At 54.9% G+C, this 17,705-nt stretch overlaps 2 protein-coding genes across 4 annotated transcripts in view; one reads left to right on the plus strand and one right to left on the minus strand.

Moving 5' to 3' along the window:
- Positions 1–14,674, plus strand: Llgl1 (LLGL scribble cell polarity complex component 1). 2 transcript variants are annotated; one of them, XM_006246519.5, is made up of 22 exons: positions 1–250; positions 3,065–3,162; positions 4,889–4,970; positions 5,057–5,187; positions 6,229–6,384; positions 6,465–6,627; positions 6,713–6,845; positions 7,020–7,074; positions 7,229–7,383; positions 7,458–7,681; positions 7,861–7,928; positions 8,822–8,975; positions 9,064–9,168; positions 9,717–10,009; positions 10,230–10,377; positions 10,549–10,702; positions 11,594–11,889; positions 12,366–12,630; positions 12,767–12,881; positions 12,992–13,113; positions 13,336–13,456; positions 13,547–14,671. In XM_006246519.5, the coding sequence occupies exons 1-22, from the start codon at positions 170–172 to the stop codon at positions 13,626–13,628; spliced, it is 3,201 nt and encodes a 1,066-aa protein (XP_006246581.1). In that variant the 5' UTR covers positions 1–169; the 3' UTR covers positions 13,629–14,671. The 2 variants fall into 2 exon arrangements, with proteins under 2 accessions (XP_006246581.1, NP_001291542.1); NM_001304613.1 differs by having other exon boundaries at positions 159–250; positions 6,710–6,845; positions 13,547–14,674.
- The window catches only part of Flii (FLII, actin remodeling protein), a 13,982-nt gene continuing 10,907 nt past the window's right edge, over positions 14,631–17,705 (minus strand). For both annotated transcript variants that reach the window (XM_006246468.5, NM_001008279.1), the window contains exons 20-30: positions 17,439–17,630; positions 16,946–17,134; positions 16,720–16,859; positions 16,398–16,638; positions 16,107–16,258; positions 15,975–16,035; positions 15,772–15,900; positions 15,595–15,701; positions 15,338–15,443; positions 15,065–15,130; positions 14,631–14,934 (exon numbers count right to left, since the gene is read on the minus strand). In XM_006246468.5, the coding sequence (XP_006246530.1) occupies positions 14,800–14,934; positions 15,065–15,130; positions 15,338–15,443; positions 15,595–15,701; positions 15,772–15,900; positions 15,975–16,035; positions 16,107–16,258; positions 16,398–16,638; positions 16,720–16,859; positions 16,946–17,134; positions 17,439–17,630 (1,518 nt within the window). In that variant the 3' untranslated portion in view covers positions 14,631–14,799. The remainder of the gene's footprint in view (positions 14,935–15,064; positions 15,131–15,337; positions 15,444–15,594; positions 15,702–15,771; positions 15,901–15,974; positions 16,036–16,106; positions 16,259–16,397; positions 16,639–16,719; positions 16,860–16,945; positions 17,135–17,438; positions 17,631–17,705) is intronic.

Here is a 17,705-nt window from a genome sequence, read left to right on the forward strand (position 1 = left end):
CCTCGCCCATTGTCTGGCGAGCAAGGGGCGGCACGGCACGGCGGGCACGCTCACGTCGTGGGTCGGGCGGGCGTCCGTGGCGTCCCGCGCCTCCGTGCAGGCCCCGCCCCGCGCCTCAGGACCGGCGGGGCCGGGCGCATCCCGCGGCGGTGGCGGAGGCGGGCGCAAGATGATGAAGTTTCGGTTCCGGCGGCAGGGCGCAGACCCGCAGCGCGAGAAGCTCAAGCAGGAGCTCTTCGCCTTCCACAAGGTGCGGCGGCGGGGGCGCAGGCGGCTCGGGCGGGCCACATCGGGCCGCCTCTGCCCTGCGAGCGCCGCGCTGCTCGGGTGTGCCTGGTCGGGGTCTCGGGCTGTGCCCCGCGCCGTGCCGTGCGCTTTCGGGCTCCTCTTGTTTCCCTGCCCCTGGTCTCTGAACCCCTGATATCTCTCTCGGGTGTCCCTTGGGCTCAGTGGGCTCCTCCGACCTATCTTCTTTTCACTCTTGGCCTCTTTTCTTTCATTTTTGGTGTGTATCCCGGCTCGGCCGAGGGACACCCAGGGCCAGGTTTTGTTTTTCTTTAACTCTTAGGCGGGCGAGAGAGGGAAAAGTGGGGGGTGGGGTGGGGTTGGAAAATCCCAGCGCCTCCACTTTTCTCCCCAGGCTCTACCTTACCTTGGGGTCCTTAGTTCAGGGGATGTGCTGGTCTGTATGCCCAATTGCATTTCATACCTTAGTGCCTCAGTTTCCCCTGGCATGAAATGAGGCCAGTATACTCCTTGTGGATTCTGGATCTCCTTGCAATCCGGCCAGCCAGCCTGACCTTACTAGAGTTGGAGAGACGTGGTGCAGAAGAGACCCCGGGAAAGGCCTCAATCCCCACCTCGTCTGCACTGACCAATACAGATCCCCGCAAGACTGACTCTTATCTGTACTGTTGGGGCTCGGGTTAGATGTTACATTTATCCCAGAGCCTGTGTGCATCCTGCCGTTGAAGATTCGATTTCTCATTTCCATTACACACGTGAAAAAAATTGAGGTTCAGTAGGGAGAGGGCGGCTTATCTTTCTTGCCTTGCCGTGTGATAGCAATGGAGTAGGAGTTCTGAAGCAGCTGCTACTGTCCTGAGCAGAACTTAGGGACCCGGGATTTCTCTTAGGAGGCACACATTTCAGGGGAAGGCTCAGTTTTTCTTGTTGAGATCTCAGACAGCAATGATCAGGGTGCCAGGCTCACAGACACCATGACTAAGATCCTGCCAAAGACCTGTGAGGAGAGGCTTCTCAGATGTGAGCCTCTTTTTTACTCACCGTGAGGGTGCGCCCCATGAAACAAGAAGAGAATGGGTCTTAGTCAGTGAATGAGTTGTATAGTAGGGACCTGCGTGGTTATGATGATGAGGCTCTGAAGCATAGCTCCCCCTGGCTGATGCTACCACCATGGTAGGAGTTGAGGGTGAGGCCGGGTTTGAGTGGGCAGCAAAGATAGGAAATAGTCCGTCTTGGGGAAAGGGTTTGATTGCCAAAGGGGGTGTTAGGAGATCTCTAGGGAATAAGGCCCGGATTCTTGAGTTTGGGCTTGTGGTCAAGGGTGAACACTGGGTATTGGGTTTAAATCCAGCTCAGACCACAAATTACAAATTGCCTATAGGATGTGCATCTCATACTGGTTTAATTTGGATCCCTGCCTCCTTGGTGCCAGGGCACAGTGGACAATTCTTCCTTGAAGGGGTAGCTTGTTCACTGGGAAAGGATGAGGACAGAAAGCCAAAACAGAAGAGTAAAACGTGTAGAAGTTCACAGAGTTGGCTAGTGCTGTGGATAAAATATGGTGTGCTGAGGGTGTGGGGATATGGACTTGGATGATGACGTAGGCTGGACCAGTTAGGGAGGCCTTTCAGAGCTGGTCATTTGGGGGTGCCAGGTGAAGCATAGTTGGTGGGGGAGGGGACAGAAGGAATGCAGAAGATGCCAAAGCCTTAGCAAGAGCTGCCTAGCTAAAGAGCAAAGGGCTCTGGGGTGGGCGTCAGGTGAACTGGGATGCCCAGAGAGGGACAGCATGGTGAGGAGTTGGCTTTGGCTGTGTATCAGCAGGGATCTCCTGGAGGGCCCCAAGTAGAAGAGGTAGGAATGGCTGGCTGGCTTCCACAGTGGGACTGAGCACTGGTCCAGGCAGGCATTGGGTGGGCCTGGAGCAGGGTGTGGGAAGGGTTACTTTTGTGTGTCTTAGAACTAAAACAATAGAGCTCAAGTATTGACTGGAGTTGGGGTGCCAACACTTGGCACTAGACTAGGGGTCTAGCCTCTCTTCCATAAAACGAGCCTGGTGGTGCCCACTACGAACTGTGGGGACTTGCCGTGCCTTCTTGTTCTAATGCCTCGTGGACACTGAACTACAAGCCTGGGGCTAACTAGAGGAAGTCAGGTCTAGACGGGGCATGGCAGTTCTGTGGGAAAGGGAATTCTCCCTTCCAACTGGCGTGGTTGGTTGGTGGCCCTGATCTCTTGCATGACTCACTGTCACTGCAAAGTGTTAGCAGGCTGGATGGAGTACTGTCATCAGCCCAGACTGCATAGGTAGGCCCTGCCACCCCGCTGATTCCATCCCAATGGCTAGATCCATGTAGATGGCTTCTTTTATTTATTTATTTATTTATTTATTTATTTATTTATTTATTTATTTATTTATTTTTGAGACAACATCGCATTATGTGGCGGGACTCTTCTGCCTTAGCCTTCCAAATGGTATGGTTATAGCCATGTGCTACCAGTCCTTATTTGACATCTCTTGGAGGTATTCATGTCCCAACCACACTTCGGCAGAGACACGGGGGAGCTGTTCGATGGGCGGCCCGGTGGGAGGATGCAGCTTAGTGTTTAGGCTTCACAGAGGAGAGGCAAGTAGGGAGCATCAGCATCGCTAGATACTGACAATACTCAGGTCCCAGATGCTATCCCCACTTCTGATGGCACCGGGATTCCTGTTTTCTGGCTCTCTGTGTGGGGAGGAGGTGGACAGCACCTTCTGGGCTAAGTGGAAGCAGAAGTCCCAGGTGTGTTGCCCATGGAGCCCTTTCTTCCCTCATAGACTGTGGAGCATGGCTTCCCCAACCAGCCCAGCGCCTTGGCCTTCGACCCGGAGCTTCGCATCATGGCCATCGGCACCAGATCTGGGGCTGTCAAGATGTATCCTTTGCTCCTGAGGTGCTCAGGGATCGTGAGGACCTTATATGCCACCCGCTTCGTGCTGGGATCCCAGCATGGCAGGTGCTTCATGGAGACAGCAGTGCTTGTTGGGGCCTCTTGAAGAGGTTGCTGTGCCTGTGGTGATTCCTTTCAGAGACGGGAGGGTCTTTTTGTTGGGAGATGGGTGATTGGAGGGGAGGTCAGTTTGCAGTGACGACAGCTGTCCCTTGCTGTCTTTCAGCCTGCCAGTTCTTAGGTGATCCTGCCATCATCTTGGCAACTGTGACTGGGAGGATGAGCACCTGTACGTGTACACACACACACACACACACACACACACACACACACACACACACACACAAATATGAAGACTCATGTGTTCAACCCAGGGGGTGAGAGCAGTGCCAGGCTCAGCATGGTGAGCGCAACACTGCCCCCATCTGGACCCTGTGCCACACAATGGGCTGAGGGAGCTGTACAATGCAGGCATTTTCCTGTAGTCCGGGGTGGGGGTGGGGCAACGGGCTGCAGAATGTCTCCTTACTCTGGAAATACCACCCTAACCTGCCTTCAAGAAAACTGAGGCGCAGAGTCTGGCTAGAAGCAGCTTGATAAAGGTCCCCTCCAACCCCCCAGAGCTGGAGCACTAGGTTAGGGTGGGCATGTGGCCCATGGTTTATGAGGTGATATCCTGTGTTAGGGAATGTGGCTGGATGGGGATGTCCTTCCCTCTGTTGTGGGCCATTGGGTGTGTGGTGGGACAGTTAGCAGGGTGAGCTGCTTGCCACTCTAAGCCCCGTGGGTGCTGTGCTGCCACTTCACTTGCTATGACCTTGTATCATGTTGGGGTGTTCACATCAGAGAGTGTCCCTATCAGAGTCACCCACTATCTTCACTGCCAGGTGCTTAGAGCTGTCCTTGTGGGAATTGGCTCCTCGTGCTTAGCACAAATGAGGAGGCCAAAGCCTAGATCCCCTTTCTCTTCCCTCTTCCCTTTAAATTCCTACAGCCATGAGCCCCGAGGTTGGGAAAGCCTCCCCTCCTCCTGCAGGGCAGTCCTATCTCCTGGGAGACCCTGCATCCTGCCAGCTGCCCCTGTCCTCTCTTTGTCATCCTTGCCAGCCTCTTCAGGGAGTCCCAGCTCGATATCCAGGCAACTGCTCCTTCCTTGTCACTGGGACAACATCGCTGACCCCTCTCTTAGTTCTCTTGGGCTCCGTCAGCTTTGCTGGCCACCATTAGTGCTGGAGTTGCTGGGTCTCAGGGCACCTGTTCAAGCGGGTCTCCTGTCGTCTGGTCTGTGCGCTCATCTGGAAGATGAGATCTGTTTGCTCCCTGCTCTGGAGGGAGCTTGGGGTTCTGTCTAGGCATGGTTAGCCTCTACTCCAAGGTGCCTGGTCTTGCAGGTGCATCCGAGGCCTCAGATGTACCATGCTGGAGCCACAGTGCTAAGCAGGTTTTTATTCTTACTCCATTGGCAGCCGCTTTCTGGATTTGAGTCATTAGCCTGCTATACAGATGAGGGCTTGAAAACCTATAGCAGTACCCTACTGGGGTGGGAGGCTGTGTGGATTCTGTGTGCACCTTGGGTATAGGAGCAGAGTTTCTTTAGGAAGTGGGGGGTTGTCAGGAGACTGCTGGACTCCTGGATGGGCAGGTCTTGGAAAAGATCAGTCTGACTGTCCTGGCTTGGCTACATGTGTTTGTTCTTGACAAGTTACCTTAGCTATGGGGCACCCGGAGTGGAATTTACAGGCCTACACCGGGATGCGGCCACTGTCACCCAGATGCATTTCCTGCCTGGTCAGGTAAATATCTGCCCTCCTTCACCAGCATCAGGTAGTCCCCATCACCATGTTCTCCTCCCCATTTGGTCTCTGCTCCTTCCCATCAGGGCCGACTTCTGACCCTGTTAGACGACAGCAGCTTACATCTGTGGGAAATCATCCAGCGTAATGGCTGTGCCCATCTGGAGGAAGGGCTCAGCTTCCACCCACCCAGCCGGCCCAGTTTTGACAATGCCAGGTACTGGAGGACCAGCCACTGGGTAGAGGTATTAAAGAAGCCTATGCGCCTGCTCTGCTGTGGTTCAGGAGCCCTGCCTGGATAGAACCCTGTTTGAAGTGGTATCCTTTGAAGAGAGGTGTAGCTAGCTGAGTCTGAGGCCAGTGGGCAGTCTGCGCTTCCCACTGTGGGAGCCTTTAGTTTTGGAGGTCCCAGTGAATAGAATATTTTATATACCCAACTCCTTAGACTTTTAGACTGGCATTGAACTCTCTAGGGATTTAGAACCGTTCTGTGCTAAGGTAATTTCAGCAAAGTCTCAGGCTAGCCTTGAGTTTTTTTTTTTTTTTTTTGGTTCTTTTTTTTTTGGTTCTTTTTTTTTTTTCGGAGCTGGGGACCGAACCCAGGGCCTTGCGCTTCCTAGGCAAGCGCTCTACCACTGAGCTAAATCCCCAACTCCTAGCCTTGAGTTTTTAGTGGTTCTTGAGCCTCAGTCTCCCCAAGTGTAGGGTTACTGGTGTGTGAACCCTGTTTGACCTTCCTGCTGGTTTCTTGAGTTAGGATAGGCTGGGCAATGGTTGATAGTTGTGCTCCAGGGCAGACTTGATGAGGTGCTAGTAGGATGCCTGGTTGTACACAGCAGGCAGGTGTCCCTCAGGTATGCTGGAAATAGCTAGAATGGGATAGCCTCTGCCCACAGGTTAGTTCCTGGCCTGTCCTGGTCACTTTTTGAGTCCCTAAAGTTTGAGATGTCTAGAAGGTTGGTGTTGGGAGCCCTGGCTGGGGCAGTGCTCTGATTCGGGCTGAGAGGCAGGGTAGTGAGTGAGCTGTGAGTCTTTTGAGACCTGGGGGACCTATTTTTATCCCTTTCTTTGCTGGCGTGCTAGGGGATAATTGAGTAGGCTAATTACACTGCACATAGCCTTCTTGGGGTGTCAGCTATGCCACGAACAGGCCCTGTGAATGCAGAGAGGTATAAGAGAGCTCATAGGGGTCCAGCCCATTCTGCCTTCCCCAGCAGGTAGATGGGCTCGCCCTTATTCTCTTCCCTCTCTCCTGCAGTTTCCCTGCCGGTCTAACCCGAGTCACTGTGGTCCTGCTGGCAGCTGGCGATACCGTGGTTCTGGGGACCGAGAGTGGTAGCATATTCTTCCTGGATGTCGCCACCCTGGCACTGCTGGAGGGGCAGACTCTCAGCCCAGATGAGGTCCTGCGCAGGTGAGCAGCAGGTGAGCAGCAGGCAGGAGAACCTTCTCATTCTGGGAAGTTCTCCTGACTCTCCGGGGCACTCTCTGCAGCGTGCCAGATGACTACCGGTGTGGAAAGGCCTTGGGCCCTGTGGAGTCACTCCAGGGACATCTGCAAGACCCCAGCAAGATCCTTATAGGCTATAGTCGGGGCTTACTGGTCATCTGGAGCCAGGCCACACAGTCTGTGGAGCACGTTTTCCTGGGTAACCAGGTAAGCAGGTGAGGCGCATGAGCTCCTCCTCCAGGCCCTTGTACACACCCGCAGGCTCATGCTATCCTATCCTCATCCATAGCAGCTGGAGAGCCTGTGTTGGGGGCGTGGTGGCAGCAACATTATCAGCTCACATAGTGATGGCAGCTATGCCATCTGGTCCACAGACACTGGCAGCCCCCCAACGCTTCAGCCCACTGTAGTGACCACACCTTATGGTGAGCACTTGGGAGGCTTGAGGAAGGGTGGGGACTGGGGCCAGCTGGCCTTGAGGGTACTGCACAGCAAAATCTACAGAAGGAGCCTCGGGGGGTATTGCTGGGTATGGGCCATACCTTGGGGAGAGGCACATGGATGAGGAATGGGAGGTCTGACACTCTCCCCACCCCCAGGCCCCTTCCCCTGCAAGGCCATCAACAAGATTCTGTGGCGGAGCTGTGAGTCAGGGTAGGTAGAGGGGGGCAGTGTGGGAGGGGCTTGTCTGGCTGGGGACTAGAGGATCAGGCTCTGGGTATATAAGGGTGAAGCCCTTACTGGCTTGTCCAGCGTGTGCCCAGTTCTCCAGGAGCTCCTGGTTCACATGGCACGCCTCCCCTTGCAGAGACCACTTTATCATCTTCAGTGGTGGCATGCCTCGAGCCAGCTATGGTGACCGCCACTGTGTGAGTGTACTGCGGGCAGAGACACTGGTGACCCTAGACTTCACCTCCCGTGTCATTGACTTCTTCACGGTGCACAGCACACAGCCAGAGGATGGTGTGTATTCCGCGCCCCTCACTCCAGCTGGCCCAGTTTGGCATTAAGCTGAGCTCACTCTCCCAATTCCACAGGTTTTGACAACCCCCAGGCCCTAGCCGTGCTTCTGGAGGAAGAGCTGGTGGTGCTGGACCTGCAGACACCAGGCTGGCCAGCTGTGCCTGCCCCTTACCTGGCTCCACTGCATTCATCAGCGATCACCTGCTCTGCCCATGTTGCCAATGTGCCCAGCAAGCTGTGGGCCCGCATCGTAAGTGCTGGCGAGCGGCAGAGCCCACAGCCTGCCTCCAGTGCCTTGGTGAGTGTGGGTGTCTTGTGAGCCGGCAGGGGTGGGGGTGGGAGGATAGTGAGGTGGGGGCTGTTCTGTGGAGGGCAATGTCTAGCCCAGACTGGAGGTGGGGGGGGTGGGGATATGTCCAGGATGAGAGGGAAACCTTCAGTCTAACTTTGAGGTCCCATCTTTGTTGTCTTTCTTAGAGTTGGCCCATTACTGGGGGCCGGAACTTGGCCCAGGAACCCTCGCAGCGTGGGCTACTGCTGACCGGGTAGGTGTGGGTGGCAGACAAGGCCCTGTACCTATGAGGCCTTATTTGTTTCTTGAATGTCCCAGATTCTTTGGGTGCTGAAGTGCTCGGTGACTCAGGCTTAGTCCTAACCAATCCTATCCGGGTTGTTCCTGTTAGGAAACTTCCCTTGGTTCTGGCTCAAAGCCCTACCCTGCACTTCCTTTTGGCCTGGGACTGAGTTCCAGCCAAGCCCAGGCTCCACCCACCTGGCTTGCCTGCCTTGGACTGGAAAATCTGGGTTGGCCTACACTGACTCCACCAGTCAGGTGCTGGAAACGCCAGGCTAGGTCTGGGCACTGGTGACTCAGGCCTTACTAAATGCCTGCCCTCCTTCCCTCCCTCCCGCCTGGTTTGGGACCCTCAGGCCTCTCAAGGCAGCTTGCCCTCTCCTGTTGGGAGCTTGCTATGGCCTCAGGGATGCTGGAGAGCTGAACCACCTTATTCTCTAGTTCCTTTCCAACTGTCTTGGGAACCCAGTAGGGCTCGGTAGCTTATCTCAAGGTTGTACCCTACTTTTGTCTACTTTTCTCCCTCTCCCTACTTCCCCCTCTTTTGTCGCCCGGCCTTTCTACTGCTTTACCTGCAAGGCCCCCGTGGGCTTCGTGCCCTTCCTGGGGTTTGGGGCATATGCTATGATTTCTGGGTATCCGTTGCTCCCCTCTGCCATCTCTTAGTTGTCAACGTGGTCACTCCTTTTCCTTCCAGCCTGTTCAGAAGGCTCTGGGGGTAGCCTGGGCACCTGTTCACCCTGCATAGCTGGTGCTTGCTATGAGCAGTAGACTCCAGCTAGAGTCACTATAGTGGCCACTAGAAGAATAAGTGAGAGAGTGTGGATCTCCCAGAGTAGGCTCTGATACTCACCCTCTTTACAGCCATGAGGATGGCACTGTGCGGTTCTGGGACGCCTCTGGTGTGGCGCTAAGGCCACTCTACAAACTGAGCACAGCTGGCCTCTTTCAGACGGACTGCGAACATGCTGACAGCCTGGCCCAGGCTGTGGAGGATGACTGGCCGCCCTTCCGCAAGGTGCCTCTCCCCTTCCCCCTGCCTCAGGGCTGGCCTTTGAGCTGGTCATAGTTCTGCCCTGCATCACCATTTCCTCTTATCCCTTCAGGTGGGCTGCTTTGATCCCTACAGTGATGATCCCCGGCTAGGAATCCAGAAGGTTGCGCTTTGCAAGTACACAGCCCAGATGGTGGTGGCTGGCACAGCAGGCCAGGTGTGGTTGGTATCCCCAGATGTGGCTATTGGGAAGGCTTTCTTCAGGAGGTAGCCCTGAAGGGTGTGGTGAGGTAGAGGGAAGCCAATGTGGGCAATAGGTCAGAGTGGGAACTGAGTACCAGGTAAGGTTGGCAGGGGTGAGAACAGATGCCAAGTATGGGGAGGTGTGGGAGTGGCTTGAGTGAGGGTAGGGGAATCACAGAGGACGTAGGCCAGGAGCAGGAATGTGTGTGTGAAGATGTGCTCTACAGCAACAGGGTCTTAGTCACAGAGTACCTTTAGCACTGACTGTGTCTGAAGGGCCTAGTGTTTAGTCATTGCTCAGTGGAAGACAGACTCAAGGAGTCACATGGGTCCAGGAGGGCAGGAGCCAGCATATTATGAGGTCACCACAGCTTCTTGGTGCTCAATGAAGGCTTTGGTACATAGTAGGTATTCAAAGGGTATTTGCTGTGTAGGTGAATTATGGGGCCACTCTGGCATTGTCAGGATGGGTCTAGAGTGCCTCTGCTCTGCTAAGTCCTCTCTCCGTGTTGTGTGGTCCAGGTGCTGGTGCTGGAGCTCAGTGACGTGCCGGGAGAGCACACCGTCAGTGTGGCCAGTGTGGATCTTCTCCAGGATCGGGAGGGCTTCACGTGGAAGGGCCACGAGCGACTGAGCCCGCACACGGGACCGTTGCCTTGGCCTGCCGGGTTCCAGCCTCGCGTGCTGATACAGTGCCTGCCGCCCGCTGCTGTTACTGCTGTTGCACTCCATGCTGAGTGGAGCCTCGTGGCCTTTGGGACCAGTCATGGCTTTGGCCTTTTTGACTACCAGCGCAAGAGCCCTGTGCTGGCCAGGTCTGTGCGTATGTGGTGGGCAGAGCCCTAAGAAAATGGTCTGGGATTCAGTTTCCTTTCAGAGGTTGTGGCAGCAGCAGGCTGACTGGGAAAGCCCTTATAATCTCTCCTGTGAGAGAACTGGTCAGCTCTTCAGCCCTACTGCCAGCTTGCTCAGGCTCCCTGGCCTGGCTCTGATCCCTGTGTAGCTCCACAGCACATCTGGCCCTGTCATCCCCAGGTGTACCCTTCACCCCAATGACTCTCTGGCCATGGAGGGGCCACTGTCCCGGGTGAAGTCCCTCAAGAAGTCACTGCGACAGTCATTCCGGCGTATCCGCAAGAGCCGTGTCTCAGGCAAAAAACGGGCTACCACTGCCAGCAGCAAGGTGAGCTGGGTCTGTCACGTCAGTGCCCTGGGCCTGAGCCCTCAGGTCTGTTCAGTTGCCATGCGTCCCGTGTGGTGAACTGAGGAGGAGGTGCGTGGATGCGGTGCCTGCTGGATACTGGGCAGAGAGGGCTCTTGGAAGAGTACACCTAAGATCCTCGGGCCCTTCCAGTTGCAGGAGGCCAATGCACAGCTGGCAGAGCAGACATGCCCACACGACGTGGAGATGACACCTGTGCAGCGCCGCATCGAGCCTCGCTCTGCTGATGACTCCCTTTCTGGTGTTGTACGCTGCCTCTACTTTGCTGACACATTCCTTCGAGATGGTGAGGCCAGGGTAGGGACAAGGGTTGGAGAGGCTAAATGACCTCTGTACTGATGGGGGAGGTGGCATTATGAGCAACGACTCTATGCTGAGTTATACTTTGGGGCACCTTGACAGCCACCTGTATAGCTTCCCATAGGAGACATATTTTGGGGTTTGTACAGTTGAACAGAAGCAAGGAAGCCATGATAGTTGGACAGAGAGGGCCAGGATGGCTGAGGTCCTGTGGTAAGCAGGTGGCACAGGTGGGGACAGATCAGGCAGAGCTGGTGGAATGTGGAATCGAGTCTATGGTGGCAAGTCCTCTCTGTGCCTTATGTTTGTGGCTCTTTGCTTTTTACATTGTTTAATACTAAGCTTGAAACAGAAGGTAGTGTATAGTCACCCATATCCTTCAGCTGCCATCCCGGGTAGTGTCAGCACGCTTTACTCTTTTGTCTTTGGTTTTCTTTATAGCTTGCTTTTTAGATAGAGTCTCACCGCATAGTCCTGGCTCCCTGAAACTTGCTATGTAAATCATGGTGGCCTTAACTCACAGAGATCTGTCTCTGCTTCTGAGTGTTGGGATTAAAGGAGTGTGCTACCATACCCAGTCTTGCAGGAGGGCACTGTGGTTGCCGCAATGAGTTGAGGATGTAGCTTGTTGAGTTAGTGGTATCAGGTACTAGTTTGTGGCCGGTACCTCCCTTCAAGATGTCAAGGTGACTTGTGTCTCTGGATCTGGGCTGGAGTCTCAGACCAGTGGGTTGAGGCTATACAGCAGGTGTGAGATAGGAAGGAGCATTGGTCCCTGCAACCAGTTAGGAAATGAGGATACAGGTGAGAGTGAGGGAGAAGGACTGTGAGGAATGGGGTCTCAGGAGGCCCTCCTTACTTTACCTGTCCCCAACAGCGACCCACCATGGGCCCACCATGTGGGCAGGCACCAACTCGGGCTCTGTATTTGCCTATGCGCTGGAGGTTCCAGCAGCCACGGCAGGTGGTGAAAAGCGGCCTGAGCAGGCAGTGGAGGCTGTGCTGGGCAAGGAGGTGCAACTAATGCATCGGGCACCCGTGGTGGCCATTGCTGTGTTGGATGGCCGTGGCCGTCCGCTGCCTGAGCCGTATGAGGCTTCCCGGGACCTAGCACAGGCGCCTGACATGCAAGGTGGGCATGCTGTGCTCATCGCATCTGAGGAACAGTTCAAGGTGAGCATCTGTGGCTGATGGAGACCCATGTAGGCCCCCAGCTTGGATTTTTAGAACCCCTGTCCTGCCCATCTCCCCTATCTGCTGAGACCCAAATCCCTCCTACTCCATCAAAGAGCTGTTAGCCAGTGGAAGCCCCTGAAGCACCTGGGTGTCTAACACTGCCTTACATCCCCTAAGGCCTTCTACCTCACAGCCTTCCTTCTCCAAGAGCCTGTGGGAAGCCCTTGAATCTTGGTACTTAGAGGTTACCAGGCATAGAAATAGGAATATGTCTAGTTGATCTGCCAAGGATGGAGATGAGGTGGGCGCACCACGAAGCCTGGACTAGGTCTGTAGGCGCTGGAGGGCTGGTTGAGTGCGTGGCATTTTGACAGCGCACAATTGGATTGAGGCCTGCAGGGCAATTGGGTGTCTACAGCCAAGGAGCTTTGTGGTTACGACTAAGCCAGGCCTAACTCGATGTCTGTCAACAGGTATTCACACTACCCAAGGTGAGTGCTAAGACCAAATTCAAGCTGACAGCCCACGAAGGCTGTCGTGTGCGGAAGGTAGCCCTGGCTACATTTGCCAGTGTGATATCTGAGGACTATGCTGAGACCTGCCTTGCCTGCCTCACTAACCTGGGTGATGTCCACGTCTTCTCGGTGCCTGGCCTGAGGCCTCAGGTGCACTACGCCTGTATCCGGAAGGAGGACATCAGTGGCATCGCTTCCTGTGTCTTCACACGCCATGGGCAGGGTGAGGCTGGACAGGTTGGGAACAAATGCTAGGTGTGCAGAAAACCCAGACTCTGCTTATGTACCAAGAAGGGGCTGGCCAAGGGTTGGGCTGTATTAGTCTTAAATGCTCCTTGGCCTTTCTCTCCCGCTCACAGGCTTTTACTTGATTTCTCCATCGGAATTTGAACGCTTCTCACTGAGTGCTCGCAATATCACAGAACCACTCTGTTCTCTGGATATCAGCTGGTCCCGAAATGCCACCCAGCCCAGGTTTGTGAGGACTGGGTCCCACACTCCCTGGTGTTAATACCTGTTTCTGGCTTGGGGATCGGATGCAACTGCAGTAATAGTCCCTGTCACACTCCCATCTATTTCTGTAGCCACAGGCTTCAAGAGTCACCCAAGCTGAGCCAGGCTAATGGAACCAGAAACATCATTCTGGCCCCAGAGAGCTGTGAAGGAAGCCCAAGAAGCCCTAGCTCTGCCCACAGCAAGCTCGCTGGTGAGAGGGCACGGGGCTGGGGCAGACACTGGCTTGAGGGTACCTGCGGGAGAGGGGTGAAGACATAAGTAAGCTCAGGTCCACTGAGCCGGGGCTGGAAGCTGCCAGAAGAGGCGAGGGTGCTTGTGTGTGCGCCTGCGTGTCCTGTTGTGGTCTATCTATCGTTAGTACCTGGTCTCTAGATGCACGGGAGATGATACTGAGGAGCACTTCTTCCAATAGATACCACAGAACCACTGGAGGCCACACTCTCGCCTGTGTCCATTGACTCAGCTGCTAGTGGGGATACCATGCTGGACACGACAGGGGATGTCACTGCGGAATATGTGAAGGATTTCCTTGGGTGAGGCCAGCTGCCCTCTCCTAAGCCTCCATTCCCAGGGCAACTTGAGGTCTTTTTACTCCAGCCCTTCTGATTACTGCCCCTCCCCAGCTCTCCCGAGGACTCTGAGAAGAACCTGCGGAACCTGGGAGCAGATGATGCTGGTCGGGCCTACACCCTTCTGATTGAATGAGGTGCTGTGGGGCAGCTTGGCCTTATCACACAGCGGCTGCCATCCCTCCAGCTGGAACCCTGGCAGGCTTCTATTATGGCATCACTCCTGGAAGCCTAGCAGCCTTCCTCTGGCTGTTAGGCCTAGGAGACTTAGTCATGATTATCACAGTTCAGTGCTAGAAAGGACCTGGCCTGTCAGCATTGAAGTCCTGTGCATTAGAAGGCCACCTCTGACCCTGTGGGTGTAGGTGTAGGAGTTGATGCTCCTCTTGTTCACAGAGCCCATTTCACAGGAGTCACTGAGGCTGATAGGTCTTGCCTATTGAGCCAGCACATGGACCATATGTGCCCTGACCATATCTTACTATGGACCCAGCCTAGCTGGAGACTGGAGCTCTCTGGGCCTTAGTAGCTAGTGCCTCAGCAGCCTACATTGGGCATAGATAACTAACCATACCCTCTTCTACGTGGTACCCTCCTAGATCCCCAGCAAGCCCATCTCAGGCTGTCACTGAAAGGGCCTGCCTGCCCTGCGGGCTGGAGTAGCCTGGGTTTGCTCACCTTAGTGATCACCATCTGTCCGTCGGGCAGTCTTGCCAAGCCCCTTAACACTGACCCGTCTTACTGATGCTGGGCCCTGAGCACCCCCAGCTTTAAGGTCAGCTGGAGGGGGTGTGCGAGGCTCCTCTCTCTTGCACTCCATACTGTACTTCCTTTCTCCTCAAGCAGAGTATTTTTCTAACGCCTGGACTGCACTGGCCAGTCATTTCTAAAGCAGTTTGGTACTTGCTCCTGGCCTGTGTGTATGCGCATGTGACTGGAAACTGCTGGGCATCGTGACTGAAGTTGGTCATCGGGGTGTGTGTGTGTGTGTGTGTGTGTGTGTGTGTGTGTGTGTGTGTGTGCGCGCGCGCGTGTGCACGTGCACGTGTCTGGCAGTGAGGATGGGCTTCCCTGTAGATGCCACCTTCGGCTTTTCTCTTTTTTAAAAAACTAGTTGTTTTAATATTAAAAGTACTGATTTTTTAATATTGAAAATAAAAGCATTTAATATCTTTTAAACTACTTCTGCACATACGTGGACACACTGGTAGGGCTTTGGGCTGTGTGCTGCTTGCAGGATGTGAGTAGATGAAGCAGGTACTAGGAGGCCTCTTCCTCCTCACTGGATCTGGGGTCACAGGTACTGCCTAGGCTGGGGCTTGACGGAACGTGCTCCAGGCATGGAAGCAGCGGGTGAAGGCACGTTGTTCGTTACCTTTGCGGACCAGGCGCAGGCGGCGTGGCCGCTCATGTTCTTTAGAGCGTGTGTGCTGGATGTATACCTGGTAAGGAAAACAGTGGGCCTGGGTAGTCCTCTCAGGCCTGCTTGACTGACCACAGTGCCCCTTCCCAATGTCTGTCCAGGATGATGGAGGGACCCGTCAGGCTGGCTCCGTACTCTCCCATTCTTACCTGGCAAGCCTTCAGACTCAGTTTGATCTCCACTTGGCTTGTCTGAGTCCCAACCCACATGTACACCTGAGGGTAGAGAAGATGAAATCGTCACATGGGTTTCTTGGCCCTTTTGGTGTTCATAGTGCTAAAAGTTGAGCCTAGGGTCTTTAGATGTGATGCACAAGCACTCCGCATGTGGCTGGTGGGAAACTTCCTGCTGGCCCCAGTATTCCCAGCTCCAACCTCTCATTTTAAAACAGTATGCAGGGTCTGAGGTGGGGGGTGTCTCACTTCTTGGCCATTGTCTAGCAGCATGATGTCATCGTCTGCCAGGTCATCTTGGCAAAAGTCAGAGCATTTCTCAGTCACTGCGAAGTAGCCCTTCTCATTGGAGCACCTGATAGGCAACAGCCAAGGGGAAGGGCAAGGTTGGAAGAGGGATTCACCTGAAGAGCCCTGTGTGCTCCATGTACTTCGTGCCATCATCAGCCTTGTGCGTCTGTCCCAATGCCTACACAGACGCTAGAGGAGAGATGAGGGGCACTCACCTGAAGAGCCTCGTGTGCTTCATGTACTCTGCGTCATCGTCATAGGGTTTCTGTGCACCGATGCCTACCCAGAAGAAGTTCTCTGGCTCCTCACCCTCGTTGATGACCTGTGAGAAGGGCTGGTCAGCCAGGGCCCTCCTCTGTTCTCGCCTGCCCGCCTGCCCGCCCCTCGGTCACCTGTTTGCTGTAGGAGGGGTCAAACATGGTGTTCAGGATGTCCTCTGCCAGCTTGGCTTCGTCAGGGTCTGATGCCCGGCCTACCCAGGCATACACGATGCCTTGGTTGTCCTCGCTTTCAAAGGGGACCTAGGCATGCACAGGGCTTGGTCAGCTCAGCTCTTGCCCACCACACTGCTCTGCTGTCCTGCCCACAGCCTCACCTTGAGGATGAAGCAGAACTCAGAGTTGAGAAGACTGGAGTCAGTGTTGATCTGAATGCACCTGGGGGAAGGGGAATCAGCAGTGTTACCCCCACCATGGGATCCTGCTCCCTCCCCAGGCCAGGTACCTACCGGGTGCAGAGGGCACTGCCATTAGTCCGGATCTGATAGAGGGTCGGCTGGAGAGTCTGGGTCACCTTCCTCTTGCCCCGGTGGATGATGAACTTTCTTTTGAAGTGGGATAGAAACTTAGGGTTCTCCTGTTGTTGTGTCATGCGTACTACCTGGAGATCAGAAGTGCTGGTAGTTCCCTAGACCCTGCCTCCCTTTCAAGGGTCAAGCCTCCTCAGGTCTGGTTTGATCATTTTACCATCCCAACCATAGGCTTTAAGGCACAGTTCAGGGCTTTTTGTGAGCGCACACCTCTAGCTTGCCAGGGAAAAGGCTCTCGAACTTCTTCTGCAGACTGAATGTGAAGGTAAGCCAGCCCATGTTGGAGGCCTCCCGGCCCTGCCAGAAGTAAACGATGCACTGAAAATCCTCCTCTGGCTGCTTCTCCTCTGTCTCAGCTGCTGCTTCCTCCTCTTCTCTGCCCTCTGCCGAGGCCTTCCCTTCCTTGTCTTCTGGCTTCTCTTCCTCCTCGTACTCCACAGGCACCCAGTACCTGTGATTCAAACAGTGGTAAGCAGTGGTAGGCAAGGGTCGCACAGGGAAGAGAACAAGAGGCTGAGGTTTGTCCCGGCACCTGCAGAGGAAGACATAGCAGTCCTGTGTGTAGAAGTGGCCAAACTCCTCCTCTGCCAGTCGAGTGAACTTCCGGCCCTCCAGCACGAAGCCCTCCATGCCATCCAGGTCTTCGTTCCACTCCTCCATCAGCTGCTCGGCCTGTTACCCCGGGTCCAAGTACATCTGAGCACTGTGCTGTGCAGAGCCCTTCCCTCTCACATGCCCCTCACACAGGCCTCACCCACCTCAGCCAGTGGCATTGGTGGCTGCCGAGGTAGGAAGAGTGCAGTGAGGTCAGCCTTCATCTGGTCTTTCTTCTCCGTGTCTCGCTTCACCTTCCCAGAGATCCCCGGGCCCTGCAGCACAGCCTCTGCATTTCGTGTGTAGTCCACTGTCAACACATCATCCCAGTTTTTGAACTTGGCCTTGAACACCTGTGTTGAACAGTATAATGCCATAACTGGAGAGAGGTACGGCACAGAAGGTGGAGGCTGGAGGAATCAAGCAAGGCTTAGAAGAGCTGGTTAGCACTCAAGGGACGGCTTCTGATCGGGAGCCAGAGCAAGGCTTGGGGAGGTGTAGCTTAGCAAAAAGTTGGGACAGGCTACAGAATGGGTGGTTCCACAAAGATAAGTGGACTTGGGCCACCTCTGTAGTATAGTAGGCCACTTGGCCAGCGGCGGAGGGGTTAGGGCATGATGAGCAGTGGAAAGCAAGCCTCTGGGTGTGGGGGCATACCTGTGCCTCGGTGCCCTCCAGGCTGCGGCTGACCACTGTATGTCGTGGCCGGTGTAGCATCCCACACAGCTCCTGGCCCAGTTTGAGTGCAGCGGCACGCACTAGGCGTGGGGACTTGCGGCCAAGCCAGATGAATACATCAGACCAGCAGTCCAGGATGTACACACATCGTGTGTCCAGCAGGCTCTGCAACTGTAGGACAAATAGCTAGTGGTCAGCACTGGACCAACACAGAATTACATAGGACCCATGCCCAACCTCCATCTT

This window comes from Rattus norvegicus, chromosome 10, assembly GCF_036323735.1.
Source record: "Rattus norvegicus strain BN/NHsdMcwi chromosome 10, GRCr8, whole genome shotgun sequence".
Taxonomy (NCBI): domain Eukaryota; kingdom Metazoa; phylum Chordata; class Mammalia; order Rodentia; family Muridae; genus Rattus; species Rattus norvegicus.

What these genes read in the sequence shown, in the direction of transcription:
- Llgl1 (NM_001304613.1), top strand. Translation starts at nt 170, where the DNA reads ATGATGAAGTTTCGGTTCCGGCGGCAGGGCGCAGACCCGCAGCGCGAG. An exon ending in AGCCTGCCTCCAGTGCCTTG is followed by an intron (nt 7,682 to 7,860) that starts GTGAGTGTGGGT and finishes TGTCTTTCTTAG; the next exon opens with AGTTGGCCCATTACTGGGGG. An exon ending in ACTGGCCGCCCTTCCGCAAG is followed by an intron (nt 8,976 to 9,063) that starts GTGCCTCTCCCC and finishes TTATCCCTTCAG; the next exon opens with GTGGGCTGCTTTGATCCCTA.